The 17,197-nt window shown below is 64.8% G+C and overlaps 1 protein-coding gene across 2 annotated transcripts in view; it reads left to right on the top strand.

The window, feature by feature from the left end:
- MAD1L1 (mitotic arrest deficient 1 like 1) overlaps positions 1–17,197 on the top strand; it is a 323,431-nt gene that overhangs the window by 281,187 nt on the left and 25,047 nt on the right. For both annotated transcript variants that reach the window (XM_082645300.1, XM_082645299.1), the window contains exon 17: positions 7,119–7,309. In XM_082645300.1, coding sequence (XP_082501426.1) covers positions 7,119–7,309 — 191 coding nt within the window. The remainder of the gene's footprint in view (positions 1–7,118; positions 7,310–17,197) is intronic.

Here is a 17,197-nt window from a genome sequence, read left to right on the forward strand (position 1 = left end):
CGGAGGCCGCGGAGGACGAGCCTGGTGAGCGTCCGGAGGTGGGCCACCACCACTCCCACCGTGGCTGCCCCTGCCGTGCACCGAAGACCCCTTCAGGCTGCGGGGACAGGGTGCGCGTGGACACGAGAGCCAGGGGTGCCCGGAGACCAGAGAGCAGAGGGCGGGGGTCAGAGGCACCCCGACCGCCTTCGTGGCCTGGGGCAGAGCTGGGAGCTGGTGGTCCTGGCTCTCGGGAGAGCGGCCAGTGCGCCCCCCGCCAGGCGCCCCGGCCCGCAGCCTTCCCCCCGGCCGGTCCCAGAGTCCTTCCTCTTGCCGTGCACCACGTTGGGAAGCAGCCGCCGGCTCAGCCTGGGCTCAGAGGGCTGCTCTTCCCAATGGGGATGCGTTCGTCCTTTTGTTGTTTTTTTTAAAAGAACCTGAAAATCTCAGCATTGCCTATGTGTTTTTTATTCACTTTTCAGAAAGAAAAATGACTCTGTCCCGAGTCCCCAGAGGACAGTTTCAGAAGCTCCTAGCTCCTGATTTCCAGCCTCTTAAACAGCATTACTGCAGGAGCCCAGCCTAGATGCGCAGCCCGCAAGGGCCTGGTCCTCAGCCAGCACAAGGCTGTTCCCTGTGCCTATGACTGGGCTGGTCCCAGCTCCCCTGCTGTGGCATCTGCCCACCACTGGGGGTCCATTTATGGACTCATCCAGGGAGGCCGGGGGGATCCAGTCTCAGCACCAGCCACTCTTGGTGACATCAGTGCCCCTACCTGGCCTGGGCCCCCCAGGCTGCCTTGGGCTTTCATCACTCATCATCTCAGGGACGAAAGCCCTTTTGGAGCCCCTGTGGTCACCACGTGCCTTTGTCATGACCGTGGTCAGCCGCGGCAAGAACAGGCGTGGGCGGGAGGGGCGGAGGGAGGATACCCTGCCTTCTGCCTCGATGCTGAGGGTTTTCCTCCCTGGGACGTGAGGAAGCTGACACTGTGGTGGCCTTTCCTCCCTGGCCACCAAGGGGCTGCGAAGGTCCCTTTCATGGTAATAAGAAGCCAGGTGCTGACTGTGGACTTGGAGCAGGGCAGACGCGGCCCCGCCCGCTCCCTCAGGCCTTGTACCCTGTGTCTGAACGCTGTGTGCACGTGACTCTCGGGTCCTCAGGCGGGCGAGGCGCTAGCTCTCTTGTGCACATGAGCGTGCACGGCCATACACATGGACACGCACACACGCGTGTGTCCCTGCCTCACTACACCCTGTGTGGTTGTCTCCCCTTTGGTTGGATCAGTGTTCAGCACTTGGGATCCGCAGACTCTGTATGTGTTTCTTACGGCAGGAACGCGTGGCGTCTCGTCCCGTGGCCACAGCTCCCATCCGGGGCGGCTGTCGTTTTGTCGTTCTGGCCACCACTCGCTGTCCACCTCATTCTCTCGGCCCTGGTTCTCACCTGGACGTGTCTGATGCCTCTGGAAGCCCTGGCCGAGCCGTCACTCACCTCCTGGTGCTCAGAACACAGCAGGCCGCCCGTCAGCTGGAGGCCTGCGTTCTCGTCCTGGGTTAGGGCCCGTTGGCGTGTTCTGAGCCATCGCCACGCTCTGTCTCTTGAGCCCGGGGAGACGCGGCCTTGGCCTCTGGAGGCTCTTGTGTGGTTTCCTTGATATTTTCTCTGTCCCGCCTTCTGTAATCTCTTCATGTAAGGTCCCTATTGGTTGGATGTTGGAGCTCCCAGAATCTCTTGTTTCTTCTCTTCTTTGCTGTTTTCCACCTCTGTTTCTGCATTTGTCTCTGGGAAGCGTCTTCTGCTGTGTCTCTGAGCCCCTCCGCGACGCCCACATGACCCCGACCCCAGCGTGGGGCGGCTCTTCTCTCTTCCCGCCAGGTTCGTAATGTCCTGTTCGTCCAGGCTGTTTGATTCTTTACGTTAGGAGCTTCCCGCTGCGTCTGGTGACCCCTGGTCTGTTTCTGTGGAGGACGCAGGCCGCTCTCCAGGGCTCGTCCGCAGCTCCGACCCCCCTCCCAGAAGGGCCGCCGCCCAGCTGCTGGGGGGCAGGGGGTGCTCGGCAGGGAGCTCAGCCGCCAGACTTCCCTATTCCCCCACCCCCGCCAGGCGCAGAGAGATAACCGGCGAGGTCACTCCCTTTGGGCCGGCCCGGCCGTGGTGACTGAGGGCAGGGCGGGGGTGTGGGTCAGTGGGGTGGAAGAGGGCGGCCACAGGCGACTCCGGGCAGTGTCTTGCAGGTTGGCTTCTCAGGAAGCGAGCGTCTGAAAAGGGCCTGTGCGCGTGGGGTTGGACTCGGGTCTCCTCCCTGCGGCGGCGGGGGGGGGGGGGTTCTTCCCTGGGGCAGGAGGAGCCGGGGGTGACCCCTCGCACAGACCCTCAGACCCCCAGTTCCTCGGCCGCTCCCACTGCTGTGCTCCGACCGCCCCCCAGGGCTGCCGACCCGTCTGCCTGCATCCCCGTCCACTTCTCCTCCTTGGAACGCGTGTCTCCCCTTGTCCACCGCTGTCTCCCCTCCCTCTCACGGCCTTTGCAGGAGGGAGAGCAAGGATGAACACACGTGCTCGCAGATAAACACATGCGTTCCACTCGCTGAGTCGGGGGCAGGGGCTTGCTCGTGTTTAAACTTCAGGGTCGTCTTCTGGGGTGTGGTGGAGAGTTTGTGGAGAAGCGGTGTCTTCCACACTGCAGGCTCCTTGAGATGCCTGGGGACACGGTCATGGCCAGAGGACCTGGTCCTCCCTCCCGAGCTCGTAGCTGCTGGAGGAGGCGGACGTCGAGCAGAGAGTGTCTTAAAATACTCTGTTGTGCTACGATGACCACCGTGATGGGAAAGGTGGCGCCCGCTGAGAACAAGGCAGGAGGCCACATCCCCTCCATGGGGGATAGATGGGGGTTAGTGCCCAGGTGGGAGAGGCCACCCAGGCGCCTGCCAAGGCCCTGAGGCAGGAGCAGGGTGGCGCCTTTGGGGTGCAGCAGCCAGTGCGGGTGGACGTGGAGGGGCAGAGGCCGGGGGCTACGGTGGGGCTGTTCGGCCGCAGCTTCCCTTAGGAGCTCAGAGTCCTGTCCAGATGACTTGGGCCTCATGCAGGACAGGCTGGCCCTGGACCCCGGGCAGAGGGTGGAGTGTGAGCCCCGAGAACAGAGTGGCTGGCCTGGGCCGAGGCCCCTCAGAGCTCGGTGGCTGCAGCAGGAGGCCTCGGGCCTGGAGTCTGGCGACCCCGGGTTCCCGTCCCAGCTCTGCGCTCTCCCACGCCGGCTGCCTTCCCCACAGGGGCTGGGCCTGCTGCAGCAGCAGGAGGGTGGGGGCGGTACCTGCTGTGCTGTCAGAACCCTCTGGACTCTGACGTGGGTCAGGCCAGCCCACCAGCAGGGAGCCGTGGCCTTGAGGGGTCCCAGGACGGAGGCGCTTGGAGCAGGCGGTGCTGCTGGAGGTCTGTCTATCCACGGGGCACAGGAGCAGGATGGGCTGGCCAGACTGGCATAGGCCGCCCCGTGGGCACGGCTCAGGCCCCCTGGCAAGGGGGGACTCGGATGAGAGGACCGCTGGGCCTGCCCCTGAGAGCCTCGCTCACCTTTCAGAGCATCTCTGCGGCCGTCTTGTCTGCATGTGCATCTCGGCCCTCCTGGGAACAAAAGGGGTGTAGTGGGCAGTGCTGGCTGTTGGCTTCGCCCCCCTCTGAAGGGTCTCCATCCCAGAGTATGGGCCAGCGAGCCGGAGTCTGACCAAGCGCAAGGGGAGCTGCTGCCGGGGCCGGGCCGCCCTCGGGACCTGAGAGCGGGAGCAGAGACCTTTTCGCCGCTGCCGCCTCCACGCCCTGCCCTCTGCCTGCAGACTCACAGAAGGAAATTGAATGGCTGAGGCAGGTGCACTTTCAGTAAAACAGGCACAGCTGGGCTCTGCAGAGGCCCGGCGAGGCCGGCTGGCCGGCCGTCTGCCTGCCCCTCGTTTGCTGTGCCCACCCCCTCGGATAAACCAGTCTCCAGATTCGGGGCCGGGACCTGGATCTCCGGAGCCGTGTGCCCACGAACGCGTCTTCATCCTGGCAGCTCTGCTATCGGGTGCGGCGCTCTCTCTTACGTAATGGAGTGCAGTTTATTTTTGAGCTGCGCGCTTCCCGCGGAGCTTTCACAGCTGCCTCCTGCGATTCCAGGAGGGTTGGGGTGGATGACGAGGAGGCGTGGAGGTCAGAGCCATGCCAGGGCCTCTCAGACGCGGCTGGAGGGTGCCAGGGGCCTGGGCCGGAGAGCGGACGGCGCTGCCCCTTGACCTCTGCTCTGTCCCGCCTGCGCCCCGGGGCCCGTGCTCCACACCTGGGCTCCGGGTGGTCGAGTCCGCCCTCCCTGACGCCCACTTGTCCACCGGCCTCCCTCCTCCCTCCCCAGGGACTTGCAGAGAGCCCCGAGAGGGGCCTGGGAGGGAGAGGGGCCTGTGGGCGGGGGGGTGGAAGAAGGTTCGGCTCAGAGGAGCGACGGCCAGCGGGCTGGAGGGCAAGATTCAAAGGGCAGGAGAGGCAAGAGAGGGCCCGGCCGAGTCTGGGCCGGTCACGGGGGCCTCAGGAACATCTCAGTGCAGACCGGCTCCCTGGGCTGGCGGGGAGGGCAGGGGAGAGGAGGGGAGGGGCCCTTGGCTGGGCCCAGGCGTGAGGCCGTTGGACCCCAGTGTCTGGTGACACCGTCCCCAGCACAGCCGAGTGGGCTGGGACGTACACACGGCAGTGAGGTCTGGGGTGGGTGGCCCGGGAGCTCAGCGGAGCCACTTGTCTGCTCTGCTGGCTCTGTCTGCCCGCGTGTGGCCATTGCCAGCAGGTCAGGTCCGAGGCTGGCCGCCAGGCCTTGATGTGACAGTTGTGACTGTGCCTGCCAGTGGGCGCAGATTGGGGTCACTGCAGGCTCCAGGAGCCTCTGGCCTCTGGGACCGCAGAGGAGCGTCTTGGGGGTGCCCTGCGCAGGCCTCCGTCCCACGAGGGGAAGCCTCAGCTCGCTCTGGGAGAGGCTGAATCAGAGCAATGCCGCTTTCAAGGATGAAGGCCTATCTTTTACTTATTTAATCCAAACCACTTTGTGAGTTATTTATTCACATTTATGTAAGCGATTGAGCTACGAGGATCGTAGGAGGAGGGCAGGACACTGACTTTGCCCCAAATCAAAGTGGCGCTCATGATCCCTTCCCTGGACTTGCCGCTGGGCGGACTTTGCTGGAAGCAGCACCCCTCCTGCCCCACGTGGACCGGGCCACTGGGGCCAGATGCCCTTGGCCTCTGGCAGCCCCTGTGACCTGGAGGAAGCCCCCGCAAGCCCCACATTCTGGCCCCGCCTCGTGGGCTCTGAGGGCCGCGCTGGGCATGGGGCGTGAAGTGCCTGCCAGGGTCCCAGTGCCGGCACGTGGCAGGTGCGCAGAGCATGGTCCCCGAGAGCGGCAGGTGGCACATATCCCCCGAGCGGGGAGGCCCTGTCTGTCTGTAGGAGTCTGTGAGCTGCGGAACAGGCGGCCTTTTATGCCTGAGGGCAGAGGGGACGCTCCCTTCTCCAAGGTCGGGCTGCATTTGTGACCAAACTTTAATTTTTCGCCATTGGGTCCCTCAGAGGTACTCAAGGCAGCACCGTCTGACACGGGACACGTCACCGCACGTGCTCGGTCAGTGAGTTTTTCCTCCTGCTGACACGTCCATCCTGGGTGGTCTGGCTGAGAGACAAGGGAAGAGCCTGGGGTCAGAGCTGCCAGTTACCCTTTGGATCTCATAGTCCGATTACTCGATCGATCAAAGGCTCCACACCCACGTCCCCGATGGAGCGGCTCTCAGCTCCGGAACGAGAGTGTCCGCAGGGCCGCTGGGCCGGGTGATGGATGGGGGCGGTCCGGGCAGGGCGTGCGGCCGGCGGCCGGTACCAGGCTGCCCACGGAGCTGCAGGCTGTGTAGACAGGGCCTGGGACGTGTGTGCAAAACCCTGGCCCCTTACAGAGTGTGTGAGAGGCAGGGAAGTAATGTCGTCGGGAGTTTGGTCCTGGGGGCTGACAGCCCCACCTGCGCCGTGGATCGGCGGCCAAGTCGTCAGTCGCCTGTGTCCACGCTTGTGAGCCGGAGAGACCCTGCACCCGCCTCGCGGCCACGTGGCGGCAGCAGAGCGTGTTGGGGCCTGTCGGGTAGCCGGACGGCCCCCCCGCCCCAGTCCTCAGCCTCTGGCCCTGTGGCGTCTAGCTTGATTGTCTAGAACGGGGCGGGGGGTCTCTCTTGCCTGGAACGCAGGCTCCTTGCAAGTGACCCTGACTGCATCTGCTCGTCTTAAACCAGCACGAGACACACTGGGTCCTGCGGGCCAGCGTGAGGAGGGAGGACGGTTGTCCCCACCACGGGGCGGGAAGGGCAGGGCTCACATCAGGCTGGCGGCTCGAGGCTGGGGTTTTCCACACCCCCTGGGCGGCTCCAGGTGGGACCACCAGGAAGCACCTGGCCTCGGAGGCAACTCGTGTGCGCTGAGTGGAGCCGCCTCGCTACTTAACCGGGGGATGAATCAGGGTTTAATTACCGGGAAGGCACCTTGGGTGGAGGATTTGTGGGAATTGCTATGTGCCTTCCCGATGGCTTCACACAGCTGGTTTCTCCCCGTGCGGCTGTACACCTGGCAGGGGCAGCAAGTGGGCCTGAGGGTGTCTGTCCTGAGCCACCCAGTTAGAACAGGGCTGGGGGGTAAGGGATAGTGGGCCCAGGGGTGCCCTCGCAGACCCCACCACCCAGGGAGCCTGTCTTCTCCCAGCGGCCTGGCCTCTCGGTGGCCAGCGGGGAGCCCCAGGCAGCGTGGTCCACATCTCCAGGTGACCTCCACTCGCGCAGCCCCCCTGCCCCCGCTGCCTCTCAGCTGGCTGGACATCCAGCCCCGGCAAGGACTCGGCTGCAGACGGGGAAGCGTTTGTCGACTCGTCTGGTTGGTGCGGGCAGACCGAGGGCCGCAGTCTTGGGTTGAGGGTCCCCGTCTGTGCCCCCGCCTGGAGGAGAGGGCTGAGCCCAGGCTGCTTCCCGGCTTGTCCTCCCCGTCAGGAGCCGCGTGCAGCCTCCTCGCCCCTCCGCCGGCGCCCTCTGCCCCTCTGTGTCTGTCCTTCCGAGACTGGCTGGGGAGCTGACTGCCTCTCTCTCCCCCCTCAGAGCTGAAGAAGCAGGTGGAGAGCGCGGAGCTGAAGAACCAGCGGCTGAAGGAGGTCTTCCAGACCAAGATCCAGGAGTTCCGGAAGGTGTGCTACACGCTGACGGGCTACCAGGTGGACATCACCACGGAGAACCAGTACCGGCTGACCTCCATGTACGCCGAGCACAAGACCGACTGCCTCATCTTCAAGGTAAGACGCGGCTACACACAGCCATGTGCACAGGACGCCGACCGTCCCCCCGACAGGCAGCCGGCCTCCCCGAGCTTGGCACCGCAGCCCTGACCCCTGCAGGAGGCGTCCGCCCCCAGGCCACGCATGGCCCTCCTCCCTTGGCGTTGGCCCCGTCCCTTGGGGGCAGGAGGGCTCCAGCGTCAGCAGTGCCCGTGGGAGGGCTGAGTAACGGGGTGAAAGTCAGTATCGGGCCAGGGAGGTGCCCCCGGGGCTGCCAGGCATGCAGCCGGACGGCGGCACACAGGCCAAGGGAGGAGAGCTGCCAGACCTGTGCCGCTCCCGCGGCCGAGGGCCGTCAGGCTGGGGGGTCCCCGGGGGAGCTTGCTGGGGCCGAGAGGATGGGTTTGGAGCTGTTGCACCTGCTGGTGGGAACTCTCAGCAGAGCACTGACATCTCTACTTGCTGGTCCCCGAGAGCACTGAGTCCCAGACGGGAAGCACGCTGTCCACGGCTGCTGTCCGCCCACCGGCTCCGGGCAGGTGCAGGGTGTGAGCCGAGGACGGGGAGCGAGCCAGAGAGAAGGCAAACAGGGCAGACGGGCCTCGCCGTGCAGGGCGCCAGCAGCCCGTGGGGGAGGGGAGGTGCTCTGAGCCGCCCCGGCCTGTGGCAGCGGTGACCCCCTTGGCCAGCTCACTGGACTCTGTGGGACTCGGGGCCCTTCCCACCCTGGCCCCGGGGCTCAGAAGGGCTTCCCTGGAGAGCCGAGCCTCCGTGGAAGGGTCTCGGGTGAGCTGGCGGGAGCAGAGGCTGGCCCCACGCTGCATCCCAGCCCTGCCACCTGAGGCTGGCGCACAGGTCCCCGTGGCCGCGGATCGGGCTGGGGAAGGATCTCAGGTCGTGGCGGTTGACTGTATTTTCCCAAAGGTGATTTTTCAGGCAGGAGGAGGGTTGACGGCAGAGTTAGAAATAGCTGCGTGCTGTCGCAGGTGCGGGCCCGCGGGTGTGTGCTGGGGTGATGGAGGGTTTGGGCTCAGCCCCCGGGCTCTGCTCAAGGAGATGCGGCCCGGCCCCTGCTACCGCATGGGTGGGAGCTGCGTGCCGGAGCCGTTCCATTGAAGGGAAGGCAGGAGCTCAGCTCCAGGTTCTTCCCACAGGACCTGGCCCCCTTCCTCCCTGCTTCCCCCGAGGAGCGGGGCTGGAGCCTTCAGAGTGTTCCTGGAAGGACTGTCCCGCGTGAGCCGGCAGCCAGGACGCCTGTTGAGCTGAGCAGGTGGTTGGGAGTTTCCAGACGCTCCACGTGTGGGCAGGCCGTGTTCATGGCCTTGCTTCTCCTCCCTGCCGTCCTGTCTGCTGTGGTTCACAGGAATTTTCCTCCCCTCCCCTCTAAAGCCCCGGGGAAGGAGAGCGCCCCATGGCCAGAAGGAGGAGACTGACCCTAAGAACGGCCACAGGGCACAGCTCTGAGCCTGCGGTGCCCGGCGGGCAGTCGGGTTTGCTGGCCGCCCCTCTCCTCCCTGCCTGGCCTTCCTCGGGGCCCGGCCTAACCCAGGGCCTTGCAGGATTGGACTCGGGCGACAGGCAAGATGCCAGACACAGATTCTAGAGTGTGTCACAGAGAGCTTGAGGCCGGCGTGGCCACTGTGCCTGTCTTAACTGCTGAGCTGGAGTTTCCAAATCTGTAAACCGGGGATGTGGTGACATCCTCTTGCGGGGACACACAGAAACCCGTAACCCTGTGAATGCATGGTGTGGCCGGGCCACCACCTCGCTCCTTGCCAGTCCTAGATTTACTCGCCCCGGTCTCCTGAGGCCTGAGCCTGCCTCGGCTCCCGCCGCAGTGAGGGCTGTGGGCACGGAGGCCGGGCTTCGGCACGTGGCTGCCCCCAACTTGGTGTCCCCTCGGGGAATGGGCACATGCTTTCCCCACGGGGCTGGTCCTGTGGGTCGTGGCCCCAGCGAGGTCTGGCTCATGTGAGGGCGCCAGTGCCCCTGGGGCCCTGCTGTGCCTTGCACTGACCTGTGGCTCTGAGCCGCTGTCCAGGCCCTGCCGACCGCTGGTGTTCAGGGACGGGCACTCTCTCCACTCACCGCCCAGAGCCGTAACCGGTGCAGACGTGGCACCGAGTCAGGAGATCCCCGAAGGCTGGAGCTCCTTCCCGCGGGCACCGTCACCCAGAGTCACGGCCGTGAGTCCGGAGAGGCCCAGGCGGGGCCCTGCTCTCTGGGACACCAACAGGACCGGGGCCCAGGGACCCGGCGGGGAGGTGACCCCTTTCCCGTGCACGTGCACCCACCCGTGTGGAGGGGAGGTGGGGAGTGGAGCTGGGTCCCTGGGCCCTCCACGACGGGGGGTGCCTTTGTTAGAAGTAATGAACCAGTACTGGTGTGTTATGACCGTAGAGTCCATGGTTCACCTCATGTTTCGTACGGTTCTGTGGCTTTTGACAAACGTGAGCTGTCACGTCCCACGGAACACTTGCGTGCCCTAAACACCCCCAGCACCATGGTCTCTCACTGTCTCTGTAGTTTTGCCTTTTCCAGAATGTAGTGGAGGCACACAGTCTGTGGCCTGCTCAGACTGGCTTCTTTGCTTAGTGATTCACACTTGAGGCGCCTCCAAGGTCTTTTCTTGACTCGATGACTGATTTCTTTTCGCTCTGAGTAATTTTCCACTGTTTGGACGGACCACAGTTCATCTGTACATCACCTGCCGAAGGACATCGTGGTCGTTTTCAGGCGTTAGCAGTTATGGGTAAAGCTGCCGTAAACAGCTTTAAAAACTTTTTTGGCCATTTAAACACGCAGGCTCATTCTTAGCTCGCAGGTGGTGCAGAAGCAGGCCAGGAGCTGGATTCGGCCCGCCGCCTGGGGCTTCCTGCCCCGGACACGCTGCTTCTCCACTCAGTGCTCCTTCCCTCCGACCCTCACAGCCCAGCTTGGGCGCGGCCTCCCGGAGAAGCAGAAGCCACCCTGGCTCCCTTCATCCTCCAAGCCTGGCCCCGATGAGAGCCCATCCTCGGGGCCAGGCCACTCCCAACACCTGCCAAGGAGCTGGTCTTGTTCAGGGCCTGGCTCCGGGTCCAGATTGGGCGACAGGTTCACGAGGGCCCAGGAGCAGGGCGCAGGGTGAGCGTGAGGCCGGAGAGCCTGCCCCGGTGGCCCCTCATCACATTTTGCTGTGGGTCACCCTGGGCAGTGCGTCTGCTCCTCCGTGCGGCCACCTCAGGGCCTGGCCCTCAGCCCCGTCCTCATCTGGTGTGGCCCAGGACTGGCAGTGGTCAGTGTCTGCCGGACGGAGATGACTTTTGGGGCATGGCTTTGAGGACGCCCCGTCAGGTCGTGGGACAGCACTGGACTCGGGGCCAGAGCCACGGAGCTGTGGCATCTTCACGTGGCTTCGTCCGTGTGCTGCCAGGGCGCTTGAACGTGTGTGTAGGGGACCCGGCGCTCAGACACGTACACCTTCCCCATCTGCTTCTGTCCGGTTGTGCCCAGGTCAGTGCACCTCCTGGGGGGCCCCACGGGCACCTGCTCCTAAGAAATCAAAATACAGGTTTGGGGGAGCGCCGAGGGGTGGAGTCCCTGAGCGGCTTTCTGAGGCTGCGAAGTACAGGTGGTAGGGAGGCGGCTGGGAGGGTCCCGACCCCCCAGGAGCCAGGCAGCCCCCAGGCCGTGGGTCGGCCCTACCCATCTCTCACCCAGAGCTTTCCCCGCGCGGACAGACCGGCAGAGATCCTGGTCCCGCCGTCTGGAATCTTTGCCTGCCCCCCGGGGCCCCGCGAGGCGCTGGCCTGAGGCGGAGGGGACTGGGGTCCACACAGACCTGAGGCCCTGCCCCTCACAGCCTCCTCCAGCACATCCCTGCTTGCTGGGCCCTGAGGATGGGCAGAGCCAGGTCCGTCCCAAAGTCGTCCAGTTGTCAGGGGACAGAGGCTCAGGCTGAGGCCCCCCGGGGCCCCGCTGCCTGCCCTGGAAGGGGCCGAGCGTGCAGGCTCCCTTGAGCGTCCCCGGCTCCCCTTATTCAGGCGGGCCCTGCCGGGGGCACGTGGACACAGGCCACCTCTGCTGCCTCTGGACGTGGGCGTGAGCCTCCAGCCACCTGCTCCTTCTTTTTGAAGCGGCTGGGAACGAGCAGAGCACGTGTTTGCGGGCCTGCCCTCACCACGCAGGGAGCAGACCCCTTCCGCCATCCTGGCTTACAGGGCCCCGCACCCCGTGGGCCCCGCCCTGGCACCAGGCACTGGGACAAACCCCTGCCCTCAGCGTCCTGCCTGCTGGACACAGGCCACCAGCCTCCTGAGCTCCCGAGGCAGGGTGGGAGGACCGAGATGGGCAGCCCCATGGAGGTGACGTCAGGAGGAAGGGAAACTGGGGGGCGGCGGAGGCGTCAGGGGCCTCCCGGGCGTCTTCGGCCCTGACCCGTGCCTCCCTGGAGAGAGTCGCCCGGTCCCCGTGGGCAGGGCAGGAGAACGGCACAGCCAAGGCCGGGACCAGGCAGAAGCTGTAGCCGTAGTGCAGACGACCACGCGGCCTGGCCCAGGTGCCTGGCGCAGGGCTGGGGCCGGAACAGGTCAGCAGGAGGGGAGCCTCGGAGCTGCCGTAGCGACAGCTCTTGGCTAGAGGTGGGAGGTCGCAGGGGCTCAGAGGAGCAGGGACGCCTCATGGCCCCCGGGCTCCCCTCAGCAGGTACTGACCTGGACCCCGCCCCCCACGCGAGGCCTCTGGACACTGTAGCGGCCGCGCGTCGCTGGGGCTCCTCCTTGTCCGGGGGCGCCTGGCCTCCACCCAGCGCTCACAGCCGCAGGCTGGGACTTGGAGGCTGGCGTTATGCTTTCTTCCTCTTTCTGCATGGCAGAGAGTTGGGACAGCGGCTCCTTGGGGCGAGCTGAGAGCAGAGGGCCTATGATGGGGGCACTGTGGCCCCGGCCTCTCGGTGGCTGAGCGTGGCCGACCAGCCGTGTCCGGGCTGCGAGCAGGTGGCAGGCAGCCCCTCGTGGACCTGGCACAGGGACTGGCCCCTGGGGCCGGTTCCTTGGCAGGTGGCTTCCTGGAAGCTTCATCCACAGGCTGGGGCCTTCGTATCGGGAGAGGGGCTGGTCCAAAGCTGGGACCCCCCTCGCTGAGGCTGGGCAGGGAGGTCCTTCCCCCTCTCCATTCTGCCGTCTGTCCCAAGACCTGGGCGTAGAGTCCGTGGTTTGACGGAGGGCAGGCATTGGGAGCAGTGACTGATGCAGTGACCCCCCCAACCCTGTCTGTGCACGAGCGCCAAGATGACCCCGGGAAGGAGGCGGGAGGAGGCTGGCTCCGCAGGCACCGTGTCCCCACAAGGACTTCGGCCCCAGCGGCTCAGACCTGTTGGACCCCAAGCCAGCGGGAGGCCTGGCCCTGGCCGCTCCGACCCCCAGGCCACTCCCTGGGGTGCTCTGGGATCTGGTGGCATCTTGTAATTGAATACAGTTCACCTGTGATGGGGCCGAGGAGCAGGCAGGTGAGATGCAGGTGTGGGTGACTTCCGGGCTTCCCGGGGCTGGGTGCTGGCTGGGCTCCCAGCCCCACGCTTCCCCTGGTGGGCACTGAGGCAGGGGCTTGGGTCTGGGGGGGTGGTGGGCTCCAGCAGGCAGGCAGGCGAGTGGGGCAGGCGGCCCTCCCCTGCCCGGCAGCTGCTGGCAGGTCTGTTCGCTGAAGAGGGCCATGTCCCTCAGCTCTCCCCCTGGCCCACCAGCCCCACCCCAGGGTGGAGACGGCCAGCAGAGTCAAGCCAACCCTGGGCTTAAATCCCAGCAGCCCCTCGGCTGAGGGCCCTGGTCTCCCCGGAGGTGCTCGTGAGGGGCCAGGCTTGCAGTGCCAGTGGCTGACGGCCTCGGGCCAGCTCCTGGGCCGGGAGGCCGGCGGGTGTTGTTTGGCTGTAGCCCTGCCCGCGTCAGGCCTGGGATGCGGTCTCGCCCAGCCTCCCCACCCTCCGTGGTTCACCTCCGTGTTCATAGAACAATCAGGCCTCCAGGTGCTCAGGCTTACCTGGTCTCCCCTTCACCTTACGGACGAGGAGGCAGACCTCCCGGGAGGGCAGTGACCCCGGTCACTCCACGCCGAGGGCCCAGGAACTCGAGTTGGAGTGTCTGTTCTGAGTTGTCTGAGGGACAGGGAAAGCGGGCTTTGCTTTGTCTTCTTTTGTTTTTGAAGCGGAAGCGCTGGCCCTCGGGGCCCTCGGCCTCTGCCTCCTCATCCATCCGTAGACCCGACCTGACTGTGACCCGGGTCGTGCAGGGTCCCTTCCCACCCAGCTCAGCCCAGGAGCCAGCCTCGGTGCCATCCCCTCCTGGGCTGCAGTGAGCACGGCGCAGTTAGCCTCCAGGCCCCCAGCCGGTGAGGAGCTGGACAGCGGCCCCCAGACTCAGAAAGCCTAGGGGCTCCCAGAAAGGCTGCCCCGGGAAGGAGGGCCGATAACCCGGTTGTCTTGATGTGGTTTTCCCATTGCCCAGATGGCATGGTTCACGGACCAAACCTCTGCTCCGACCTGGGGCCCGTCACAGGCTGCTTAGGGACCGTATCCCCTTCAACAGGCCTGGTAGGAGGGTGCGGGGCCTTGCAGTGGCCCAGCTCTGGTCTCCGCACCGCCGGCCAGTGCCACTGTGCGGTCAGCCGGGGCTTGGCTCAGAGAGGACGGCGAGCCGGCCCCGCCAGGAAGTGGGGGGCTGACAGGTTGCGCCGGGGGTCCGGCTGGGCAGACGGCGTCTTTTCTCCTTGGCTTTCTCCCCTGACAGGCGGTCGGGACCGTTCGCGGGCTCCTGTCTGAAGGAGCCGACGTGTGGGGCCTCCAGGCTCTGCTGTAACAATGAGCTCGACATAGACGCTGTAATTTGAACTTGCCTGTCTTGGCTCCGCTGAATTTCAAGTGCGTTCAACTCAGAACGCGTGCTGGCTTGAGAGCCTCTCGAATAGTCTGGCTGGGCGGGCGTTGCAATGTCTCAGGATGTTGGAGGGGCCACACAGAGTGCTCTGGCCGCGTCCCATCTGCCCGGGCACACCTGCCTACTGGGAGGAGGGTGAGAGCCAGGGCTCAGCTTTATCTGGAGGGCCCCCCAGCAGAGCTGCCGCTGCCCGTGTTTGCCGGGCCCTTCTGTGGAGGGGGGTGGGCTTGTGGGGGGGGTCTGGAGTTAGGTCTGGGAGCCGGGGGGATCCCAGGGCACGGCCCTCAGCACAGGGCAAGGAGAGGCTGGCAACATCGGGATGAAAGTTGACAAAGACAGATAAAGAACCGGGCAACGGGCTTCCCTGGTGGCGCAGTGGTTAAGAATCCACCTGCCAATGCAGGAGACACAGGTTCCAGCCCTGGTCCAGGAAGATCCCACGTGCCACGGAGCAACTAAGCCCGCGTGCCACAAGTACTAAGCCTGCGCTCTAGAGCCCACGAGCCACAACTACTGAGCCTGCGAGCCTAGAGCCTGTGCTCCGCAACAAGAGAAGCCACCACGATGAGAAGCCCGCGCGCCGCAACTAGAGAAAACCTGCGCGCAGCAATGAAGACCCAACGCAGCCAAAAATAAATAAATAAATTTATCAAAAAAGAAAAGAATCAGCCAACTTGGCGTAGAGGGAGTGCTGTGTTCGGGCTCACTGGAGGCGGTCGGGAGGAGGCTAACCAGGGTTGGACTACATGACAGCGTCTCCCCAAGAAAATGAACCGTTTCCTTCCTGTGTCCCTGGGCCCATGGCAGTGTGAGGCAGCACAGTGCAGTGGAAGAGCTGGTTTCAGTTCCATCATCTCGTGCAAAGGCCCTGTGGTCCAGGAGGCCTGGGCAGCCTCAGGACTGAAGCAAGGCCCTGGGGCTGAACCCCAGGGGCTGCAGAGGAGCCTGGTCTATGGGAAGGCTGGTGAGGGCTGCGGCCTGGAAGCTTCGGCAGCGTTGGCTCTTTGTCCCAAGAGCGGTGCAAACTCATTCGGGAGTTTTTAAGAAAAGGGAGTCGAGGGCTTGATTGGACGTTCGGAAGTGAATGTGGGAGGTGGTGAGTGGAGCACGCAGTCCGTGAGCCTTGCCCTGGCCCTGCGGTTGCAGCGGCAAACCCTCTTCCAGACGGTCCTAGTGGGGGCGGGGAGGGCGGTGCACATGGGGAGGGCGTCGCGCAAGCATGAGGAGCTGTCAGACCCCAAGGGCCCTGGGCAGGCCTGGGGCCCACATCGCCCTCCTCACTGCCCCCACTTACCTGGCAGCCAGACACAGGCTCACAGGTATGTGCAGCTTCCTAGTTATGAAAGCAGCTGTAGAAGATCCGTCAGGCTCAAGAGTGCAGGGAACGCCATCAGCCTCATGCATGGGTCCTGGGCAGAGGTCACAGGCCCCTCGCCTTCTCAGAAGTGCCGTGGCCATGGGGGAGGAAGATGTGGGCTTTTCCAAGGTAAGACCACGTGACGGACACTGCCATGTGGGTCAGCTTGGGCCGCCATAGACCACGCCACAGACCAGCGGCTCAGATGGCAGTCTGGAGCCTGGACGTCCGAGACCGGTGCCGTCGGGCCATTCCAGGTTCGCAGATGGCCACCTTCTCTGTGTGTCCTCACGTGGATTCCTTGTGCACGCACTGGGGGGTGGCGGGGGTGGGGGGCAGAGAGCCCTCTGTGTCTCCTCTTCTTGTAAGGATGCCAGTCCTCTTGGATCAGGGCCCCACCCTGATGACCTCATTTTACCTTCGTTGCCTCATTAAGGGCCCTGTCTCCAGATACAGTCACTTGGCTGGGGGGGCCCTCAACACATGAATTTGGAGGAGTGCGGTCCAGCCCGCAACTGTATGCAGCACCTCCCTTGTTTCGTCAGTGTGTATTCGATGGTCATGCGAGTCAGTACACGTCTATAAAGCTGGTGACTTTGATTCTCTAGGCCTAGAGAGATTGGAGCCTGAAGGGGAGACCCACCACCCTGTGGGGGAGGGGTAGCAAAGGTCAGCCCGATGTTTGCTGGGCCTGGGCCTCTCATAGGGCTTTAGTGACCCCCTCAAACCAGAGACCTCTCAGCAGCAGGGGCCCCCACCCAGGAACTTCCCCTAGCCCCGCCCCAGAGAGCCGGTTGCCTCCTTGTCCTCGAAGATGACCACCAGGGGGCTTTGCCCGAATCCTTCACACGCACCAGACCCTTGACCAGTTCCTGCGCTCCCCTTGCATCCCCCCCGCCCGCCCCACCCACCGTCAGCCCATTGCCCCGCCCATTCGCTCCAGGCACCAGGCCTCACCTCATCCCCACCCACACCCCCGCCTCACCCAGAACTTGGCTCAAGACACCCTCAGACCAGCTCCTTCCCCAGGCCCAGGGCAGTCATCCTTCCCTGGTCACAGGGACACCTGATTCGGGGCCATCAGCCTGGAGAGGGCCTGCCAGCTCACAGGCACCTCTGCCAGCCTGTAAGGACCCCGGGGCTGGCGCCATCCGCTGCTAGACTGGACCCCGGTCCCGAGGCCCTAGAGGGTCACTGGGTGCCGTTATTGCAACTCATGGAGCCACCAAGACCCCAGCGCAGGACCACCTGCTCTTCCCTGGGGTTGGGCCTCTGCATCCGAGCCGAAGCCCGAGGGCCCGGGCCAGGCGCAGGCAGGAGCACTGCCGTGAGACGGAGCCTTCGCTTGTCTCGCCGTGGCTGTCCTTGGTGTGGATGCCGAGTCTCCAGGGCAGCCAGTCCTGATGAGCTGTGCAAACTTCATTAGTTCACGTCAAAGTTTGTGGAAGGTGTCTCTCCGGGAGCCTGTATGAACAGCCTCTGGTTGCCAGGAGGACCGGCCTCCTCGGCAAGGTGACGACGTTGACATGGAACAGCCTCTTCTTCAGCCTCTCAGCTCCTCCTGCGTCGTAAAGAGACTCCTCTTCCTGGCTGGCCCCTCCTCCAGTGCGTTGCTGTTGTAAATAATATTAAAGCGTTTTT

Source organism: Mesoplodon mirus, assembly GCF_964341445.2.
Source record: "Mesoplodon mirus genome assembly, chromosome: 15".
Classification (NCBI taxonomy): domain Eukaryota; kingdom Metazoa; phylum Chordata; class Mammalia; order Artiodactyla; family Ziphiidae; genus Mesoplodon; species Mesoplodon mirus.